At 52.3% G+C, this 15973-nt stretch overlaps 1 protein-coding gene across 3 annotated transcripts; it reads right to left on the reverse strand.

Moving 5' to 3' along the window:
- Positions 1-400: 400 nt before the first annotated feature.
- Positions 401-12130, reverse strand: ZBTB48 (zinc finger and BTB domain containing 48). 3 transcript variants are annotated; one of them, XM_044995939.1, is made up of 11 exons: positions 11978-12130; positions 11382-11666; positions 9307-9587; positions 6960-7071; positions 5653-5745; positions 4928-5014; positions 4395-4549; positions 3573-3709; positions 2373-2537; positions 1726-1814; positions 401-718 (listed from the first exon to the last, which is right to left on the reverse strand). In XM_044995939.1, exons 2-11 carry the CDS (start codon positions 11661-11663, stop codon positions 422-424), a joined length of 1698 nt encoding a protein of 565 aa, XP_044851874.1. In that variant the 5' UTR covers positions 11664-11666; positions 11978-12130; the 3' UTR covers positions 401-421. The 3 variants fall into 3 exon arrangements, with proteins under 3 accessions (XP_044851874.1, XP_044851872.1, XP_044851873.1); XM_044995937.1 differs by having other exon boundaries at positions 10962-11666; XM_044995938.1 differs by having other exon boundaries at positions 707-843; positions 10962-11666.
- Positions 12131-15973: the final 3843 nt, after the last annotated feature.

The raw sequence follows: 15973 nt of genomic DNA on the forward strand, positions 1-15973 counted from the left end.
CACAGTGCTGGCGGGCATTTTCCCCCAAAACAAAACTACTTTTTCTGAACAAGTCTGTAAAAGGCAGTATCTTTCCAACTTTCCTTTCTTACATTAGAAAGGTAGCTGACAGTATTAAACATGAGCTTGAAATATATTTTTTTTATTCCCTCAAGCAGGGGAGATTTATTCTGCTCACTTACATTTGGTTCATTAACATGCAAGCTGACAACTCCCTATTTTGTGCCCTTCCACCAGCTCAGCACTTAACTAGACATTGTTCCCCACCCACTTAAAGCTCAGTACAAGGATGATATTTTTAAAGTAAAAGGCAGTGTACTGTTGAGAATGTGGCTTTGAAACAGACATCAAGCCCTTGTGAACAGTTACTCCAACCTAAGACTTTATTTTTGAGGGAAAGGTGTGTACAAGGACATAAGGGCTATGTTTCACAATCTTCAGGGATCGTTGTCGTAATGATAAGAGATTGTTCAATAACATCTGTCATAGAGAAGGTCTCATTTGAACATAGTCTCTGTACAGGGATTGCTTCACCCAGGGAGCTGTGTGAGAGGGATTCCACAATGACTTCTGCAGGCCCCACCTCCAATTCATGCGGGGGCTGGAGTGCTACCACAACAGCTTTTTCATCCTCAATGATTAGGTTCCGCAGCTTTCTCTGCCTGGGGTTGTAGTTTTCAACCCTGTCATGAATCTCCATGTGACGCCTCAAGTGGGCCTTTAAAAGAAGAGCAATCAAAGTCCATCATTACCCACCTAAAACATACACAGCAGAGCCTCCTCTTGGCAATGAGGTCCAGGGTGCAGGAATGTTGGTGGCTAAAAAGCTGGATCTCATTAGCACTAGGGATGGAGAAAGCATGCAGCAAAATAAATAAATGCACACAGTAAATTCACAAAAGTGGGAGAACAAACCTCCTCCCCCAAAAAGGCCATAGGAAGGGAGAAAATGGCAACAGATAAGGCAGCAAGGATGGGGTAGCTCTTCCACAGAAACTTCTGTCCCCCCTAACACTTCCTCTAGAAGAGAGAAGGTGGTGACTTAGCCTTTTCTCCTTAGGGCTGCAAAGCAGTGCCACAGTGTGGCCACGGAGCAGGATTCCAGCTGTGGAGAGGGAATGGCAGACAGAGCTAGTAGGAAAGAGAGGCCCATTTTTGAAGTCTTCCAGGCTGCTCTAGTAGGGACTCAATCCTCACTAATTTCTCACCTGTCCCAGCCACTACCCAGGCTGGGAGCAAAAAGCGGAGGCCCATATTTCACACTAGATTTAAGTTGCCTCAAATACTCATTAAAGCATTTCATTCTTTTGGGGTTTTTATCCAAGTGTGATGTCACCTGTCCATAGAAAGGTCTTCCTTTGCTTCCTCTCTCCCCCCGCCAAGGACTGTGCTTTTAGTAAATGAGATGAGATTTTGGTGGCGTTACTGAGGGAAAACTTGATCAAAGGAGCCAGGGCACTAACTGGCACTGCCCTTTTCACCCCGCCTGAGCGGCCGGCAGCTCAGACACTCCAAGTGCTGCTCTGCTGCATTCCTGTCTACAACAGGCAGTGAACATGCTTCAGTTTAGGACCCCCATGCTTTCCCTCCTGAAGAAATATACCACTTTATAAGACTAATTTTGTGTCCCTGTGTGTTTCATCTCTTTGCAAATAGGAAGCTAGTGACTCAACCAGGCTTACAGTACACTTCCTCATTGCAAGTGGAATTAGGAAAACCCCATACCTGTCGGGTGAACTTGTAACCACATTCAGTGCATTCAAACTTCCTCACTCCTTTGTGTCTGCGAACATGGACACGCAACTGTTCAACAGCTGAGAAGGGAAAGTTAGAAACCATTTATTAGCCACTTGGCTGAATATGGTAACGTGTTCATGGGCTGAACACTGCAACAAAGAGTCCCTGAGTTAAACAATCATAGGCCTGAGCTACATGGGAAATGTTACTATGGCAAAGGACATGGTGAAAGGGAGACTCCTTCTGAAGAGTTGTACTAAAGCCTCAAACTTGGCCAGCTAAGTCACAGGACAAGCTTGAAGGAGAAGTGTTCTCTCCCCTTCCTGCCCACCCGTTGCTCCGCTTTCTCTAACACAGTTTTGCTGAATATTGCATCAGCAATGGACATAAGAATCCCTGCAAGAGACTACGTTTGACAAAACACAGAAATGCTGGATCTACTTCTGTTCTGCAAACAGTTTTAAGAGTTGGAGTGCAGTCACTCCAATTGCTACAGCAGGCAAACAGAATGTCCTAATTCCCTGACTAGCACTTGCATCGTCACTATGAATTAAGACAAAGAGGCTCAAGGCAAATTAGAGCCCTCATAACTCCTGTGCAGGAGGATGCAGCAGCATTGCTGTAATGGGCATTACCTTTGAATGTTTTCCCACAGATCTGGCAGAAGTGTGGTCTTCCTTCCTGATGCCTGCTAGCAATGTGCCTCAGAAGGGGCCCTTTCTCCGTGAACCTCTGATCACAAAACTCACAGCTGAAGGGGCGTTCACCAGTGTGTGTGCGGTTGTGCTTATCCAGACTCGCTAACACAGATGAGAGACAGGAAATTTATCCTTCTTGTACAGAAACTTTACCACAGAGTGCTGCCATTTCTTCTTATACTTGCTACAGAGACTGCACAGCCCTTAGATACTATTTTCTTAAGAGTTTTTAGAAAAGATCCAAGTGGGAATTCACTGTTTTTATAGTTTCAGTTAAGGGTATTGGGAAGAGTAATCAGTCTCTCCCTTCCACAGTGTCCAGGCATAAAAGAATAAGTAAATTAATTTGATAGCTTCATGCAGTAACGTTTGGAACTCACTGCAGGGACAGATTGGGGAGGAGGCAAATGTATTTCAAAAAGGACAGAAATATGTAACATCTTAAAAAAATCTGCAGAAGTTATTTAGGTGCTAGGATAGGCCTATAAAATCTACTTCAGCACTGCCATGACATGCGTCAACTTTGAGCAGAGGACACAGCTGATGTCTGGAAAACATCTGAAAGTTTTACTTTCCATACATTGTTTGTTTTTTTAAAAAGCTTCTTAAAATATACCAGGTTTCTGAAAACACTGGGATACATTTTTGCTCCTAGAACCTCAACATCCAGAAAGATGGGAGGGGGATTTCAACTCTTCCCTTAGTTGCTATTTCCCAGCTTGCTTTTCTGGTAGCTGGCCTTTTAAATCTGGGAGAACAGCAGCTGCCGTACTGTCCGGCTACCACTTCTCCCTCCCTTCCAGCTGGTAAGAGTTTTTAGCTTCTATTATGTTTTCCTATTCCTGAGGCAGCATCGCATAGTATGAGCTCAAAGGGGGCAGGAAAGAATTGCGCTAAGGCAAACGTACTACAACCCTCCCCTGAAGGTACCAGGTATTGGTGCTGCTAGAGGCAGAGCACCAGTGGGACCTGTGGTCTGGCCCGTTAGAACGCCCCCTACTCAGGTAACACTCAGGGCTGGAGTTAAGACAAACCCATTCAGTGCTTGGGCCCTGGCAGTGCAGCTCTCCAGGGGCTGGAATGAGGAACTGTAACGAGAGCCAGCTTTGCAGGCCAAGCAAAGGATGCTGTCTGTACCTTGTGTCCTGAATGTCTTCCCACAGAGGTGGCACTGGAAAGGTTTCTCGCCTGTGTGCGTGCGGAGGTGCATGTTGAGGTTGGCTTTTTGGGTGAAGGCGTGATGGCAGAACTCACACACATAGGGGCGCTCGTTTCTGGAAGGACAATGAGAACCATGTTCAGTTTGTTCCTGTCCCAACGAGCCTCTTTGGTTGGGGGAACAACCCCTACCCACAGCTCTCCGTTAGAAGGGTTAGACTCCTGGGAGTGAAGTCAGCTTTACCAGCTGTTCCAAAGTTCCCGAATTCAATCCTGTTTCAAACCTCTCTCAACACGTAAGGACTTGAAGAGGTACAAGAACTGCGATTAACACCCTAGACTAGTCTACAGGTACAAAGAGCAGAAGCTAGAGTCTCTTAGCCCTCAGACATCACAGCTAGTCCTGGGGACCCCATACTGATAGGGAGCATGAAGAAAACAGAGATGAAATGAGTCGGTGACCTAAAGAACACCATGAAGCCAGATACAGTAACTGCCTGATCAGCTTCCAAAGACAATGAACAGACTGAGCCAACAGAAGCCACACAAACTGCAAATGAATAAGCTACATCTCTGGGGGAAGAGGCAGTGCTGGCCTTCTGCAGTACTATTTCTCAAGGGGCAAAGACCACTAAGGGGGGTGATGCCTATCCCCGTCCCGCCTAGTTCATCTCCTGGCCGCTGCAGGACTGGTCCCTGCAATATGTTCCAGAGATCAGCAGGTCTGCACGGAAGAAAGACAGTAGATGGAGCTGAAAGATGTGCAAACGCTTGTGACCCGAGAACCACCCCATGCCTTACCTGTGTTTAGCCTTGATGTGCATCTGTAAGCCATTGCGGCTCGAAGCCCTGTGCCCACACTCCTCACAGACAAAAAGTTTCTCTCCACGGTGCTTGAATGCCTCGTGCAGGCGCAACTCGGTTCGAGACAGGAAGCATTTGGAGCAGGCAGAGCACTACAAGTCCATAGGGAGGGATTAGGATCAGAGGCCAAGAGCAGGAGTTCTGTCACACGCTCAGGGAACTGGCTTCCCAGACAATACAGCCAAGAGCAAAAGCTAAGCCCAGGCCAAGCCTCTGGTGGACACAGGTCTCCTCCAGATGAGGGTTAGAGGCTGCCAGCCTCTAAATTACAGAGTCAGCCCAGCTGCTGTTCTTTGCCTGGCACCACACCGCACTAGGACCAGATCAAGGTTAGGATCCTTTGATTAGCCGTCACTGCACGAGCATCCCTCCTCCCTCAGTAATAATTCAAGATTGCCATGGACCCATTCCATGTTTTACCCCCAAAACGTCAACTCTGCCCACCCCACGTTAGCCTTGCCCCTCCTTACCGCATGTGGTTTTGGAGCACCATGTGACTTTATCATATGGCTTTGAAGATCCTTCTTTTGCATGAACTGTTGTACACAGGAGGAACACTGAAATAAATACGAGACAAGAGTCAGCCTCTGGCCATTTCCAGAGCACTTACTGAGTTAGAAGAGTTTAAGGTTTTACTAATGCAGAGTGGCCAAAGGGGCTTGGCCTAGCAGAAAGAAGAGAAACGATGCAAGACAAAATCCTTCCCTAATGCCTTTCCACTTGCCTACAACATGTCACCAGGCAAGCCCCCTAAGCTCCAGGTAAACCCTCGGCACTCGCACCCAGGCTATACCCCTCGGGCTCTGTCTGCATGTTCCCCTACCAGGCACACCCCCTTTATCAAGGAGCTGAGTGATATGTGGAGCACATCTATGGTCTGGCGACAGGAAGAAGGGATCCGTGGGATCAGCACTCTAAGACACAGGATAAATGCAGCTGCCATAAAAGGAAGGAATAAACCAAAACAATATTCCATAATTAAGGTGTAGGCAGCAGCCCAGTGACCAACGCACGGCCACAGCACCAGCCCAATTCCTTGAGTCACTGCCACATGGTGGTGCATGCTCTCAGTGCAAGGCCTGGCTGGGTGGGTCAGTCCCTCAACCCCAGAATAGAAAGGCATCTTTGCACACACACCCCTCTTTCTTTTCGTGATAGCATCTCCCCGTCATTCCCAGGAATGCACTGTGCTGACCTTGTAAGGCATTTCCCCTGTGTGTGACACCATGTGCAGCCGTAATTCCATTCGCCTCTTAAATATCTCCTGGCAGACTGAACAGGTGAAAACCTGAAAAAGACAGGAGCAGATAAGATAGTCAGCCAGACCCTTCAGTACAGAAGCAGCTCTGCTTATGGAAAGGCAGGAAAGGAAGGACACAGGCAAAGGGGATGAACGATAAAGCAAGAAGCTGGCATAGGAAACAGGTGCATATCAGAATGCAGACTCCTCGGAATGTGGTTAGGACACTGTTTGGTACGTAAACATTATGTCCTCTTTATAATACACAGTCAGAATATTCTGGTTATACCAAACTCCAACATTTGTCCCAAAAACCCAAACCAAAGCAAGTGGTGACTATACATGCTGTGCCAATCCACGCCTTCTTGCTGCCGGGGCGACTCTAGGAATTTGGCCGCCCCAAGCAGGCGGCACGCCGCAGGGGGCGCGCTGCCGGTCCCGCGCCTCCGGGGGACCTCTTGCAGACGTGCCTGCGGAGGGCGCGCTGGTCCCGCAGCTCTGGTGGAGCATCCGCAGGCATGACTGCGGAAGGTCCGCCGGAGCCGCCTGCCGGCAAAATGGCGCCCCAAAGCATGCGCTTGGCGCGCTGGGGTCTGGAGCCGGCCCTGCTTGCTGCAAGTCTCTGTGCAAGGCCCACACCAGACTGGTACACCCTTCAGCAGCAAGCTCAGCTGGCACACACCAGCAAGACAGGAGAGGATAGATATGACAGTTTCAATGTTATTTTGCATTTCAATGGCTGAGGGTGATCTTGGTTCTAGGAGGCTGCAATGGAGGCTTTAATTCTGTTCATGTTCCCAACTGCCCAGCAAAATGGCCAAACTCATAGAATTTAATGTAAGGTTTTCCTGCTATGCCCTGTGTTTATTTCCTGGTGAGATGGCCTTGGTTTGCCAGAGGGAGGCATCCTTGTCTAAACTGTCAGCTTTTGTGCTAACTTCCCATCAGCACAGAAAGGCAGTGGGTGTAACAGACCCAGCACAGCACTGAGCATCGATGCACACAATGTCCCACTTTAAAGAAACTCCTTAAGCTAAACAGAAGTTGTTTTGTTCCAGCCTCCCAATTTTGGATCTGGCCCCAAACTCTTAGCACACGGCACCCCAAGAGAAGTCTTTCTGTGGACAGACAGCTCAGGTTACAGCTCTAGGCAAGAAGCGAACAAAGCAAGTGGCTGTAGACATGCTATCTGTTTGCGCTGCTGCTTTAACAATTTAACAGCTGCTGTCTCCTGCTCCTCCCTTGACAGTTCCCAGAAGTACCTGCTCCGAACGGTTCATACAGTTCCTAGCTTCATGCTCCAGCAGATTCTCCTTCCTAAAATAACATTTACCGCATTTGGAACATTCAAATGGCTTTTCTCCAGTGTGTTTCCTAAAAGGAATACAAACAGAGTATCTGTAATTCTCAGTCTTTAACAGCAACAGCAAATATTTCCTTGGGACAGGTTAGGGAGCCACTCACACAACAGGATCCCAAGTTAGAGCCAGGATGCTAGTAGTCTGAACTGTTTTACACTGGAGAAGCAGACTCACAGAGACAATGAGTTATTTTCACAATTAGCCAAATCTGTCCTGTGGCTTGAGAGGCTTCATGAACTACGACCTTCACTAGACTCAGTGTCATTTCCAGGTCCATACTCCCCATTCACAGCCTAGTTTAAAAGAGGCTAGTGAAGCACTGCTCATTTGCAGCCAGTGGGCAATAAAAACTTTATAAACTCAAACACAGTTAAATGTTGTTCACACCAACACATTATCTGTGGTCAAAGTTCTTAGAATGCAGCTTAAAATCCTAAGAGACCCTTCTGAACGCTGTCCTTTAGGAAGGTGGTCTGCTGCTCCCATGGCGTTTCAGAGCATCAGTTCACCAAGGCTCTCCTGCACAACACTCGCACCCTTGGCTTCTCCAGAACGATCATCTCAGTCATGCTTGCTGACCCCCACCCACCTGCTGCAGGTGAAGATAGGAAATGCTGAGGTGACATCATAGAGCTGTGTCTGCATTTTAAAGAAGGCACCTGGGGCTCCCTCCTCCTGCTGCTACTGTGGGCTAGATCTCCCTTAGGCATCAGTTAGCACTCTGAAGTCCTATGCCGTATTTCTCACTTGTTGCTATGGGGCTAAGAGCCCCATTCACTCTCCGGCTCTAGGATTGTTTTAAAGTTGTTTTTAACAACAAGCAAGTCCGGGCAGCTCCACATACAGAGTCTGACCAAATTTTAACAGGTGGCAGTTCCTCTGTGCTTGCACTGAGATCTGCTCCCAGTGCTGCATCCCCCGAAACAGCCCCTCGACATAGACGAGCTGTTAGCTCCGTTCTAGCAATACTGCTCTCCAGCCCAGACTTGCAAGTGGAAGAGGCTTGAGATGCATTACTTACTCAAACCTCTAGAGCAGGGGTGGGCAAAGTTTTTGGCCCGAGGGCCACATCTGGGTATGGAAATTGTATGGCGGGCATGAATGCTCATGAAATTGGGGTTGGGGTGCAGGAGGGGGTGAGGGACCTGGCTGGGGGTGCGGGCTCTGAGATGGGGCCAGAAATTGGGAGTTCAGGGTGCAGGAGGGGGTTTGGGCTGGGGGTTGGGGTGCAGGCTCTGGGGATGAGGGGTTTGGGGTGCAGGAGGGTGCTCTGGGCTGGGACTGAGGGGTTCAGAGGGTGGGAGCAGAATAAGGGCTGGGGCAGGGGGTCGGGACATGAGAGGGGGTCAGGAGTGCAGGCTCCGGGCGGCGCTTACCTCAAGCAGCTCCCAGAAGCAGCAGCATGTCTCCCCTCCGGCTCCTATGAGGAGCTACAGCCAGGTGGCTCTGTGCGCTGCCCCATCCGAAGGTGCTGCCCCTGCAGATCCCATTGGTCGCAGTTCCTGGTCAATGGGAGCTGTGGGGGCGGGGCCAGCGTGCGGAGCCCCTGGCTGCCCCTATGCGTAGGAACCAGAGGGGGGACATGCCGCTGCTTCCGGGAGCAGCGACGCGCACATGGAGTGACCCCCTACCCCACTGCCTGGCTGGAGCGCGGCAAGCTGCAGACCCTGCTCCCCAGCGGGAGCTCGAGGGCCGGATTAAATCCGCTGGCGGGCTGGATGTGGCCCGTGGGCTGTAGTGTGCCCACCCCTGCTTTAGAGACATTCCAGACTCTCAAATTCAGCACCTTTCAAGAAGTTGTTTCTCTCACCCCCAACTGAAGCCCTAACAGCTAGCTGGGTCCAGTACCCCAGTCAGTGCTGAAAGGGTCACTGTGCCAAAAAGTGACTCCAAGAGTCTATATGGAGGGTCTGCCCCTGGCCAACTGCAAACATAAACAGGCAGATGGGACATGCTAGGGCTAGGTGCTTCCTCTAGCAAAGATCCTCAGTACCCCAGGAGGTTTTCATCCTGGAACTGTAGCTTTCTATAAACAAGTAAGAGACTCCGACAGGCACAGACTGTTCTCTCAGGTCTCGCCTGCCTCTCAGCACTATTATTTCATAGCCTAAACCTGCATGTTTAAGTTCAGAAATGAGCTCAAGTTCAGCTACTCAGCTCCGTATAGCCCAGCCCTGCTGGAAGCCAGTCAGGGCACAGGTCCCTCTTACTATGGGTAAGGTACAGGAATAAAAAGCAGAATGTTTACCTGTTGTGCACTTTTAGATAATATTTGCTGAGGAAGGTTTTATGACATGTGGGGCATTCAACCGGCACAGCTGTACCTTTTCTGTTCCCAGGAGTCTCAGCCTCTACCAGCCCAGCATTCCCTGCAGGCTCCGAACTGCTAGGCTTTTTTGCCAAATTTGATTTCTTTTTGGTCCTCAGGGTCTTTTTCTCAGGAATGTAATCTTCACCTGTTTCCTCATGAACTTCTCCATCATCTTCTGCTGCTACGTCATCAGAGACTTGAACAACCTGCATTTCCCACTGCGATGGAACAGGGAGCCATTACATTAACTCAATGAACACCTTAGACAGAACAAGAAATTGTATCTACAGCAGCACTGCAATATCATACAAGTCAGCTAAATTCTGGAGCTTGTGGACAGCACCACTGTCTGACAATAAGAAGCTTTCAGGAAAATGTAACTAAAACTCAGTGGATTTGACTAAGAACATTTCCCGATAACTCCCAAAGGGCAGAGTCTGATTACTGGATGTGTTTAGCTTGTTCCAGTGCTTTAAGATGATAACTCTCCCACCCCCAAACACTCACCCAATCACACTCCTCCTGACAAGCATTTCTGCATCTTTTGCAGCAGCTGATGTAAGCTGCTTCATGACTAGTTTGATTTTTTAAAATCTAACTAAACTCTGTTGTTGCTGTACAGAGGAATCATTCCCTGTCTTTGCCAACACCCTGAATCCATTATCTTAGCTTGTATAGAAATAGTTATTAGCCATCAGAGTTCCCCAGCCCTCTTCAAACTCCAGCCAGCCTTTGTCTCATTAGCCTTCTGCAATACTGACTCTCAAAGGGCCAATATACACTGCACAAGCAGGTATTTCTGTTCAGTGGTTCTGAAGTTCCTGCCCTTAAAATAATTTCATAATGGAATTTCATCTGGTCTTTGAGCCAAAGTACTTATTTAATTTAAGATGTCCAGTTTCTTCCTTTTTTAATACACAAACTCATTAAGAATTGCAGGTGTGTTGGCTTTGCTCCAGGAAACGAAACAACCTAATTAATATGAAAAGTATCGAATACTTTGTACTCTGTATGGTGACAGGTTTCAGTGGTAGCCGTGGCAGTCTGTATCAGCAAAAAATAAAAAAAAAAAAATGAGTAGTCCTTGTGGCACCTTAGAGACTAAGTGGGTTACAGCCCACGAAAGCTTATGCCCAAATAAATTTGTTAGGCTCTAAGGTGCTATAAGGACTCCTCGTTTTCTTTTTTGTCCTCTGTAGTCGCTTCCATTTGTGGAGCTCAAAGTAGTTACAAATAGTAGTCAATTAAGCCTCAATGTCCCTGAGATGTAGTAAACCTTTTCCTCCCTTTACAGATCAGGGGGATAATAAGGTCCACAGAGGTTAAGTGACCTGCTCAAGGACACACAGTAATTCTGTGGCAGAGTCAGGAATAGAACCCACATCTCCTGAGTCCCATTCCTGTGCTTAAACCACCATCCTTGCCCTCTTATAACACGTGCTCTGTTGAGAAGATTAGCAGACACATCCCATATGCTTGATGCTCAGTTTTCAGGAGCAAATCTCTTCCTGCTTAAGTTTTAAACCTTTAGTTCTAAGGAGAGTAGTTTCTTAGTTCGTAAAAGAAACCCTGTTAGGACATGCTCCACGCACCACCTCATTGCTGATGCCTCTGTCTTCAGTGCCTCCTCTTTTAGGCGGCCTTTTTATTTCTTTACATTCCTGGGTGTTCTTTACTTCACCTGAATTGCTCAGTGCATTTGTTTTAACAGCCCTTTTAAGCCTTTCCCTAAGGAGAGATGGGCTCCCACTTGGTCCCTGGGTTAGTTTGGCTCTCCTAGTGCAGCAGCTGGGGCTGGCTTCACTATCAACATTAGGTTTAGACACTGCTTTGATCGCTTCTTCTCCATCTGAGTCTGTTGGCTGCTTTAAATGGCCATTAAGATCGTCTCTAGGACCTTTCTTGTGAAGGCAATGGTTGTTTAGATCACTGCCATCACAGCATTTTGGCTTGAAGCTCTGACACAGCTCCACAGCTTCAGGGACACAAAGTTCCTTGGCAGCGACAAGCACCTTCTCCCGGTTCTCTGAGGTAAGTGCGAGGTGTCCAGTGTAGAAGAAGTCCAGCAGGAGCCCAAAGATCTCTGCAAAGCTCTCAGGGAGAATGATACTGCTGGAGGCTCCATCTCCGTACAAACTCTGGAAGAAGCAGCTGCAGCAAGCCAGGACGCTCCAGTGGGCTTTGAACACCAGCCCACCTACGTCCAGCGTAGCATCACAGTACTGGCCTTTCTCCCGCTGCTTGTTCAGCTCCTGCAGGACACGGACGCTGTGCTGGACAAAGGAGCCATCCATGGTCTGCAGGGAGAGGAGACAGGGGTGAGCCGGCTGGGCTGGGGCCAAGGGCTGTCAGGGGAGGCAGAAAAGAAAGCAGCCCGGGGGGGGGGCTCCACATCACCCTCCCCAGGAGACGTCCCCTCCAGTTCGCCCCAGGGGGGAGACATCGCCCCCCCAACCCCTTCGGTCCGGTCCGGTCCGCCCGGGGCAGACATCGCCCCCAACCCGCCCCGCCCCGGGGGGAGACATCGCCCCCCCAACCCCTCCGGTCCGCCCCGCCCCGCGAGGAAGCCGTGGCCCCCCTCAGGCCCGCCCCGCTCACGTCCCCTCACCTCGCGGGGGGGGGGGTCCCGGCAGCCGGCGCGGGAGAGGGGGCGCCCGAGGGCCCCGACAGGGAACCGAGCGCGGCTACTGCAGCCGCGGGGCCAGGAGCCGGGCCGCCGCCATCTTCGGGACGCGCCGGACGTGACGACACAGCGCGGCCGCGGGGCGGGGCCACCAAGAGAGCACCGGGGGGGCGGGGCCGGTGAGTCCCTGAGAGGGCTGCGGAGCGTGGCGGGAGCGAGGGCTCCGGGGGCGGCGCGCGCGGCAGGGAGCCCCGGGGGGGGCGGCGCGCGCGGCCGGGGGGGGGGGCGGCAAGGAGCCCCGGGGGGGGCGGCGCGCGCGGCCGGGGGGGGCGGCCGGGAGCCCCGGGGGGGGCGCGCGGCCGGGGGGGGGCGGCGGGGAGCCCGGGGGGGCGGCGCGCGCGGCCGGGGGGGGCGGCAGGGAGCCCCGGGGGGGGGCGGCGCGCGCGGCCGGGGGGGGCGGCAGGGAGCCCCGGGGGGGGCGGCGCGCGCGGCCGGGGGGGGGGCGGCAGAGAGCCCCGGGGGGGGGCGCGCCGGGAGTTTTGTCCTGGCCCCGGGACACTGCTCGGGGAGGACGTGTCTCCGCTAGCGGAGGTGCAGGGCGGGCGGGGAGCCCGGGGTCTGGGGCCGGCTCCCAGCACGGACCCGCTGGTTGCGGGGCCAGTCTCGCTCTTGTGCCCGGCGTGGGGCGGGGTCAGTAGCGCTGGCCCGGTGGGAGCGGCCGGGTGCTTGGCGATCGCGGGCGGGCGGAGGAGTCTCGCTGCGCTGCCGAAGCCTTTCCCATCCCGGGCCCCTGTTTTGTCCTTTCTCCGTGTCCCGGGGGTTAGGGGCAGGCTCCTTTCCGGGAGCCTCCCGCTGCTGCCAGCTGAGCAGTGAGCAGCGATCGGGGACAGTGATCTCTCCACAGGGCAGCTGTGAGCGGGCACGAGTCTCCTGGCCCAGGACTCCTCGGGTTTGTGTTTTACTGCTGCTGGGGTCGGGGTTCTCCTTCAGGAGCCCTTTCCTCCAGCGCTTGGCTCTCGGGTCTGTTCCCGGCAGACGTCTCCCTTCTGCTCGGCCAGGCTTTGAAGCATTGCTGTCTAAACCGCACCCTCGGAATGGCGAGACGGGGCTGCCATTGGGTGCGCTGTTACGGGGCTGTGCGCCGAATCAATGCCGGCTTTGTTCACCCAGAAGGGGCCATTTACATAAAGGGTGAAACCAGTCCAGAGGTGCTATCCCGGCAGCGAGGCTGCCTTGCATGCTGGGACTAGGAGTCACTGCACACTGCACTTGGCCCCTCAGTGCAGACCCCTGCTGGCTGTATTTGGCCCAAGCCTGGTGTAAAGCTGATGGCTGGCACCATCCAGCTGCCATACCTTCTGCAGTGTAAAAATCTGAGACAGATTCATGTCACATTGAACAACAGGGCACAAGTCTGGGAACCCCAGCATGGAAGGAACCACCACAGAAGGATTCTTGCAAATGCCTTGCTGAGAGCAGCCAGATGCTGCCATGAGCAGAGCTCTGTAAACGGTTCTGATGCTCATTAGCCAGCAGGCTCCACCTCATCCCTGGCGCTTCAGGGAGAGTTTCATCTTCATGTTTACATGGAAATGACTTTCTGTTTGTCAGAGGCTAATGATCCCCATCCTGTCTCGATCTGGTGCCAGAGAATGTGTGTGGCTGTTTCTCCACTTGCAGGGCTCTATGGCGTGATAATGATGTTTAGAGAGGCGCAAGTACTAGTCCAGCTGGAGAGTCAAGAAGAGCCTGCCTCCTGGGACATGACTAGCAAGCTGGACATAGCAGGTGCTCCCCTCTCTTTCGTTCATGCCATCCTGTCTCAAGGCAGTGTGGTCTAGGGCAGAGGCACTGGCCTGGCCCTCGGGCGACCTGACATTTGACTCTGACCTGGGGCCTGTGTCTCTCCTTTTTGTGCCTCAACCTCCATCTGTCAGAGAGGGAGCATGATGATATCCGTACCAGTGAATAGTGCTTTTGAATCCCTGGATAATGAGCATTATGCAAGATGATTTCCTCAGAGGAGCACAGCAGTGCCTGAACAACCCTGCTGAAATGGATGGAAACCATGGATCACAGCCCAGCTCTCCCCCTGGGCTTCTCCACATTCCCCCACCTGTGGGGAATCCCAAAGCCCCTGGGAAGATCCTGTTTCCAGCAAAAGGGGCTACCAGGGGTACTTAGCAGCAGTATGGGAGTCTGCATCCCTCAGTGTCCAACGGTTATTCCCCTGGATGCTCTCAGTTAAAACTGACAATTGAGTGGCTCCCCCTGAGAGAGGAGCAAAGCCCTGCATTCAGCCTCCCTGGGCAAATCCAGCAGGCCCTGGGAGTCGCAGCTTGCAGCCAGTCACCCTGCCAGTGTTGGCAAAGGCTCTTGTAGGTCCCCAGGGATAGGAGCAGGGCTAACTATGGGCTGTAATGCAGCAGTGTGCGAGTTTTTAGTGAAGTTTGACTGACTGTTGATGGCTGTTTGGTTGCTGTTGTTCTGGAGAGACATTTGTGCTTTTTCTTATTTAATAGCAGTTTAACACTAAACATCTGACAAAAATAGTACTTAATGTCGGAACTTTGCGGGGAACATGAGAGGCAGGGGCTGAGGGCACAGTGAGATGGCTTCAGATGCAGGGGGAGAAGAGCAGGAGGACTGGATCTGAGTGCCCACTATGTCAGTTACCTCTGCTTAGTGTCCCATATGGCCGTGGGAGTGAATGAGCCTGTGCGAGGGTGTTGGGTCCTAGTGCTGAGAAGCAGCAGCATATTCCCAGCCCCACTCTCCCCACATCAGCACCCGAGAGAAAAGGGGCATTTTTATCCTAGGTTTGCTAGTGTGCTCAGTCCCTCCCTTTCCACCTTGAGCTTACAAAGCCAATGGTCTGAGCCTCCCAGGAAGCTGTTCTCATGTCTCTTGGGTAACCAGCCTGAGAGACCATCAGGCCACTCAGTTCCAGGGGCATGAGCAAATCATCAAGAGCCTCCTGTTCCGAGGTGCTGTGCTCATGGGGATCCCATTCCCCACCCAGCCCCACTCACTAGGCGTTCCATCCGTTTAGTAGGGAGAAAAGAGAAGCCCAGATCTATCTGTCTGGGGCTAGGTGTTTAATAGCCAGGACAGAGTACTGTAGAATGACTTGTGCCATCCGGTTTTGTGCCTCTTTTCCATTCCATTCCCCATACCCTACAGCAGTCTGGTCTTGGACCCTGGGACCTGCTGCTGTCTCCAGGTCTGTGATCTGCAACTTAGGCTGGAACTGGACAGGTTGCATGCAGCGCTGCCATCTTACGGCTGTGAGGATGCCATGCAGGGGATAGCAGTGGGAGCCAGGCTAAGGATGTGCACTAGCTCACGGAGCCAGTCTTGTGCTGCCACAAAGTGCAGCCCTGGAGCTGGTGGCAGGACCCATGTGGATGGGGCTCTGGGAAGCACTGTCCCTTGGAGGGCTGGAGGTGTAGGGGAGCTGCGAAAGGGGAGAGCAAAGTGTTACTGCCTTGGGCTGACCTCGCTGCTCTGCCCCTAAACTCCTTCCCCTCCGGCTGAGGGGTCAGCACCTCCGTGCCCTGCACAGGCCCCTGCAGGCAGCTCTGTCACAGGGACGGCCTTCCACTCACAGGGAAGACGAAGAGCATGGCAGCTGAGTTGTCCCTGACCCCACGGGTTGGCTGGGCTTGAGGCAGGGCCCCGGGCCCAGCTTTGTCCATGCTCAACATGGGAGCTCTCCAGTCTGTCCTGTTCTTGCTGCCACCTCCCACAGCACAGCCCCCATGTGGCCAGCGTGCTCCCATGTGCCCCCCTGCAGGGCATGTTGCTCATTATCCCTTCCCGCAATCCCACACAGCTACTCTCACCTCACAGCCCAGCAGGACCAGTTACTGGTGGCAGGTAGTCACAGGCCTGAGCTCATCTCACTCCACCCCTCTGCACCCCCCCCATCTCATCCCCAGCTCCCGCTAGAGGCCCCTGCACAGATCTCTGTCGCACCCT

Source organism: Mauremys mutica, chromosome 21 (genome assembly GCF_020497125.1).
Source record: "Mauremys mutica isolate MM-2020 ecotype Southern chromosome 21, ASM2049712v1, whole genome shotgun sequence".
Classification (NCBI taxonomy): domain Eukaryota; kingdom Metazoa; phylum Chordata; order Testudines; family Geoemydidae; genus Mauremys; species Mauremys mutica.

Excerpts from the sequence above, each read along its gene's own strand:
- ZBTB48 (XM_044995937.1), bottom strand. The coding sequence starts at position 11,663 with ATGGATGGCTCCTTTGTCCAGCACAGCGTCCGTGTCCTGCAGGAGCTG. Across the intron at positions 4,550-4,927 it reads GTGCTCCAAAACCACATGCG|TGCTCTGCCTGCTCCAAATG; the intron begins GTAAGGAGGGGC and ends ATGGACTTGTAG. Across the intron at positions 1,815-2,372 it reads CTGTGGGAAAACATTCAAAG|CTGTTGAACAGTTGCGTGTC; the intron begins GTAATGCCCATT and ends TTCCCTTCTCAG.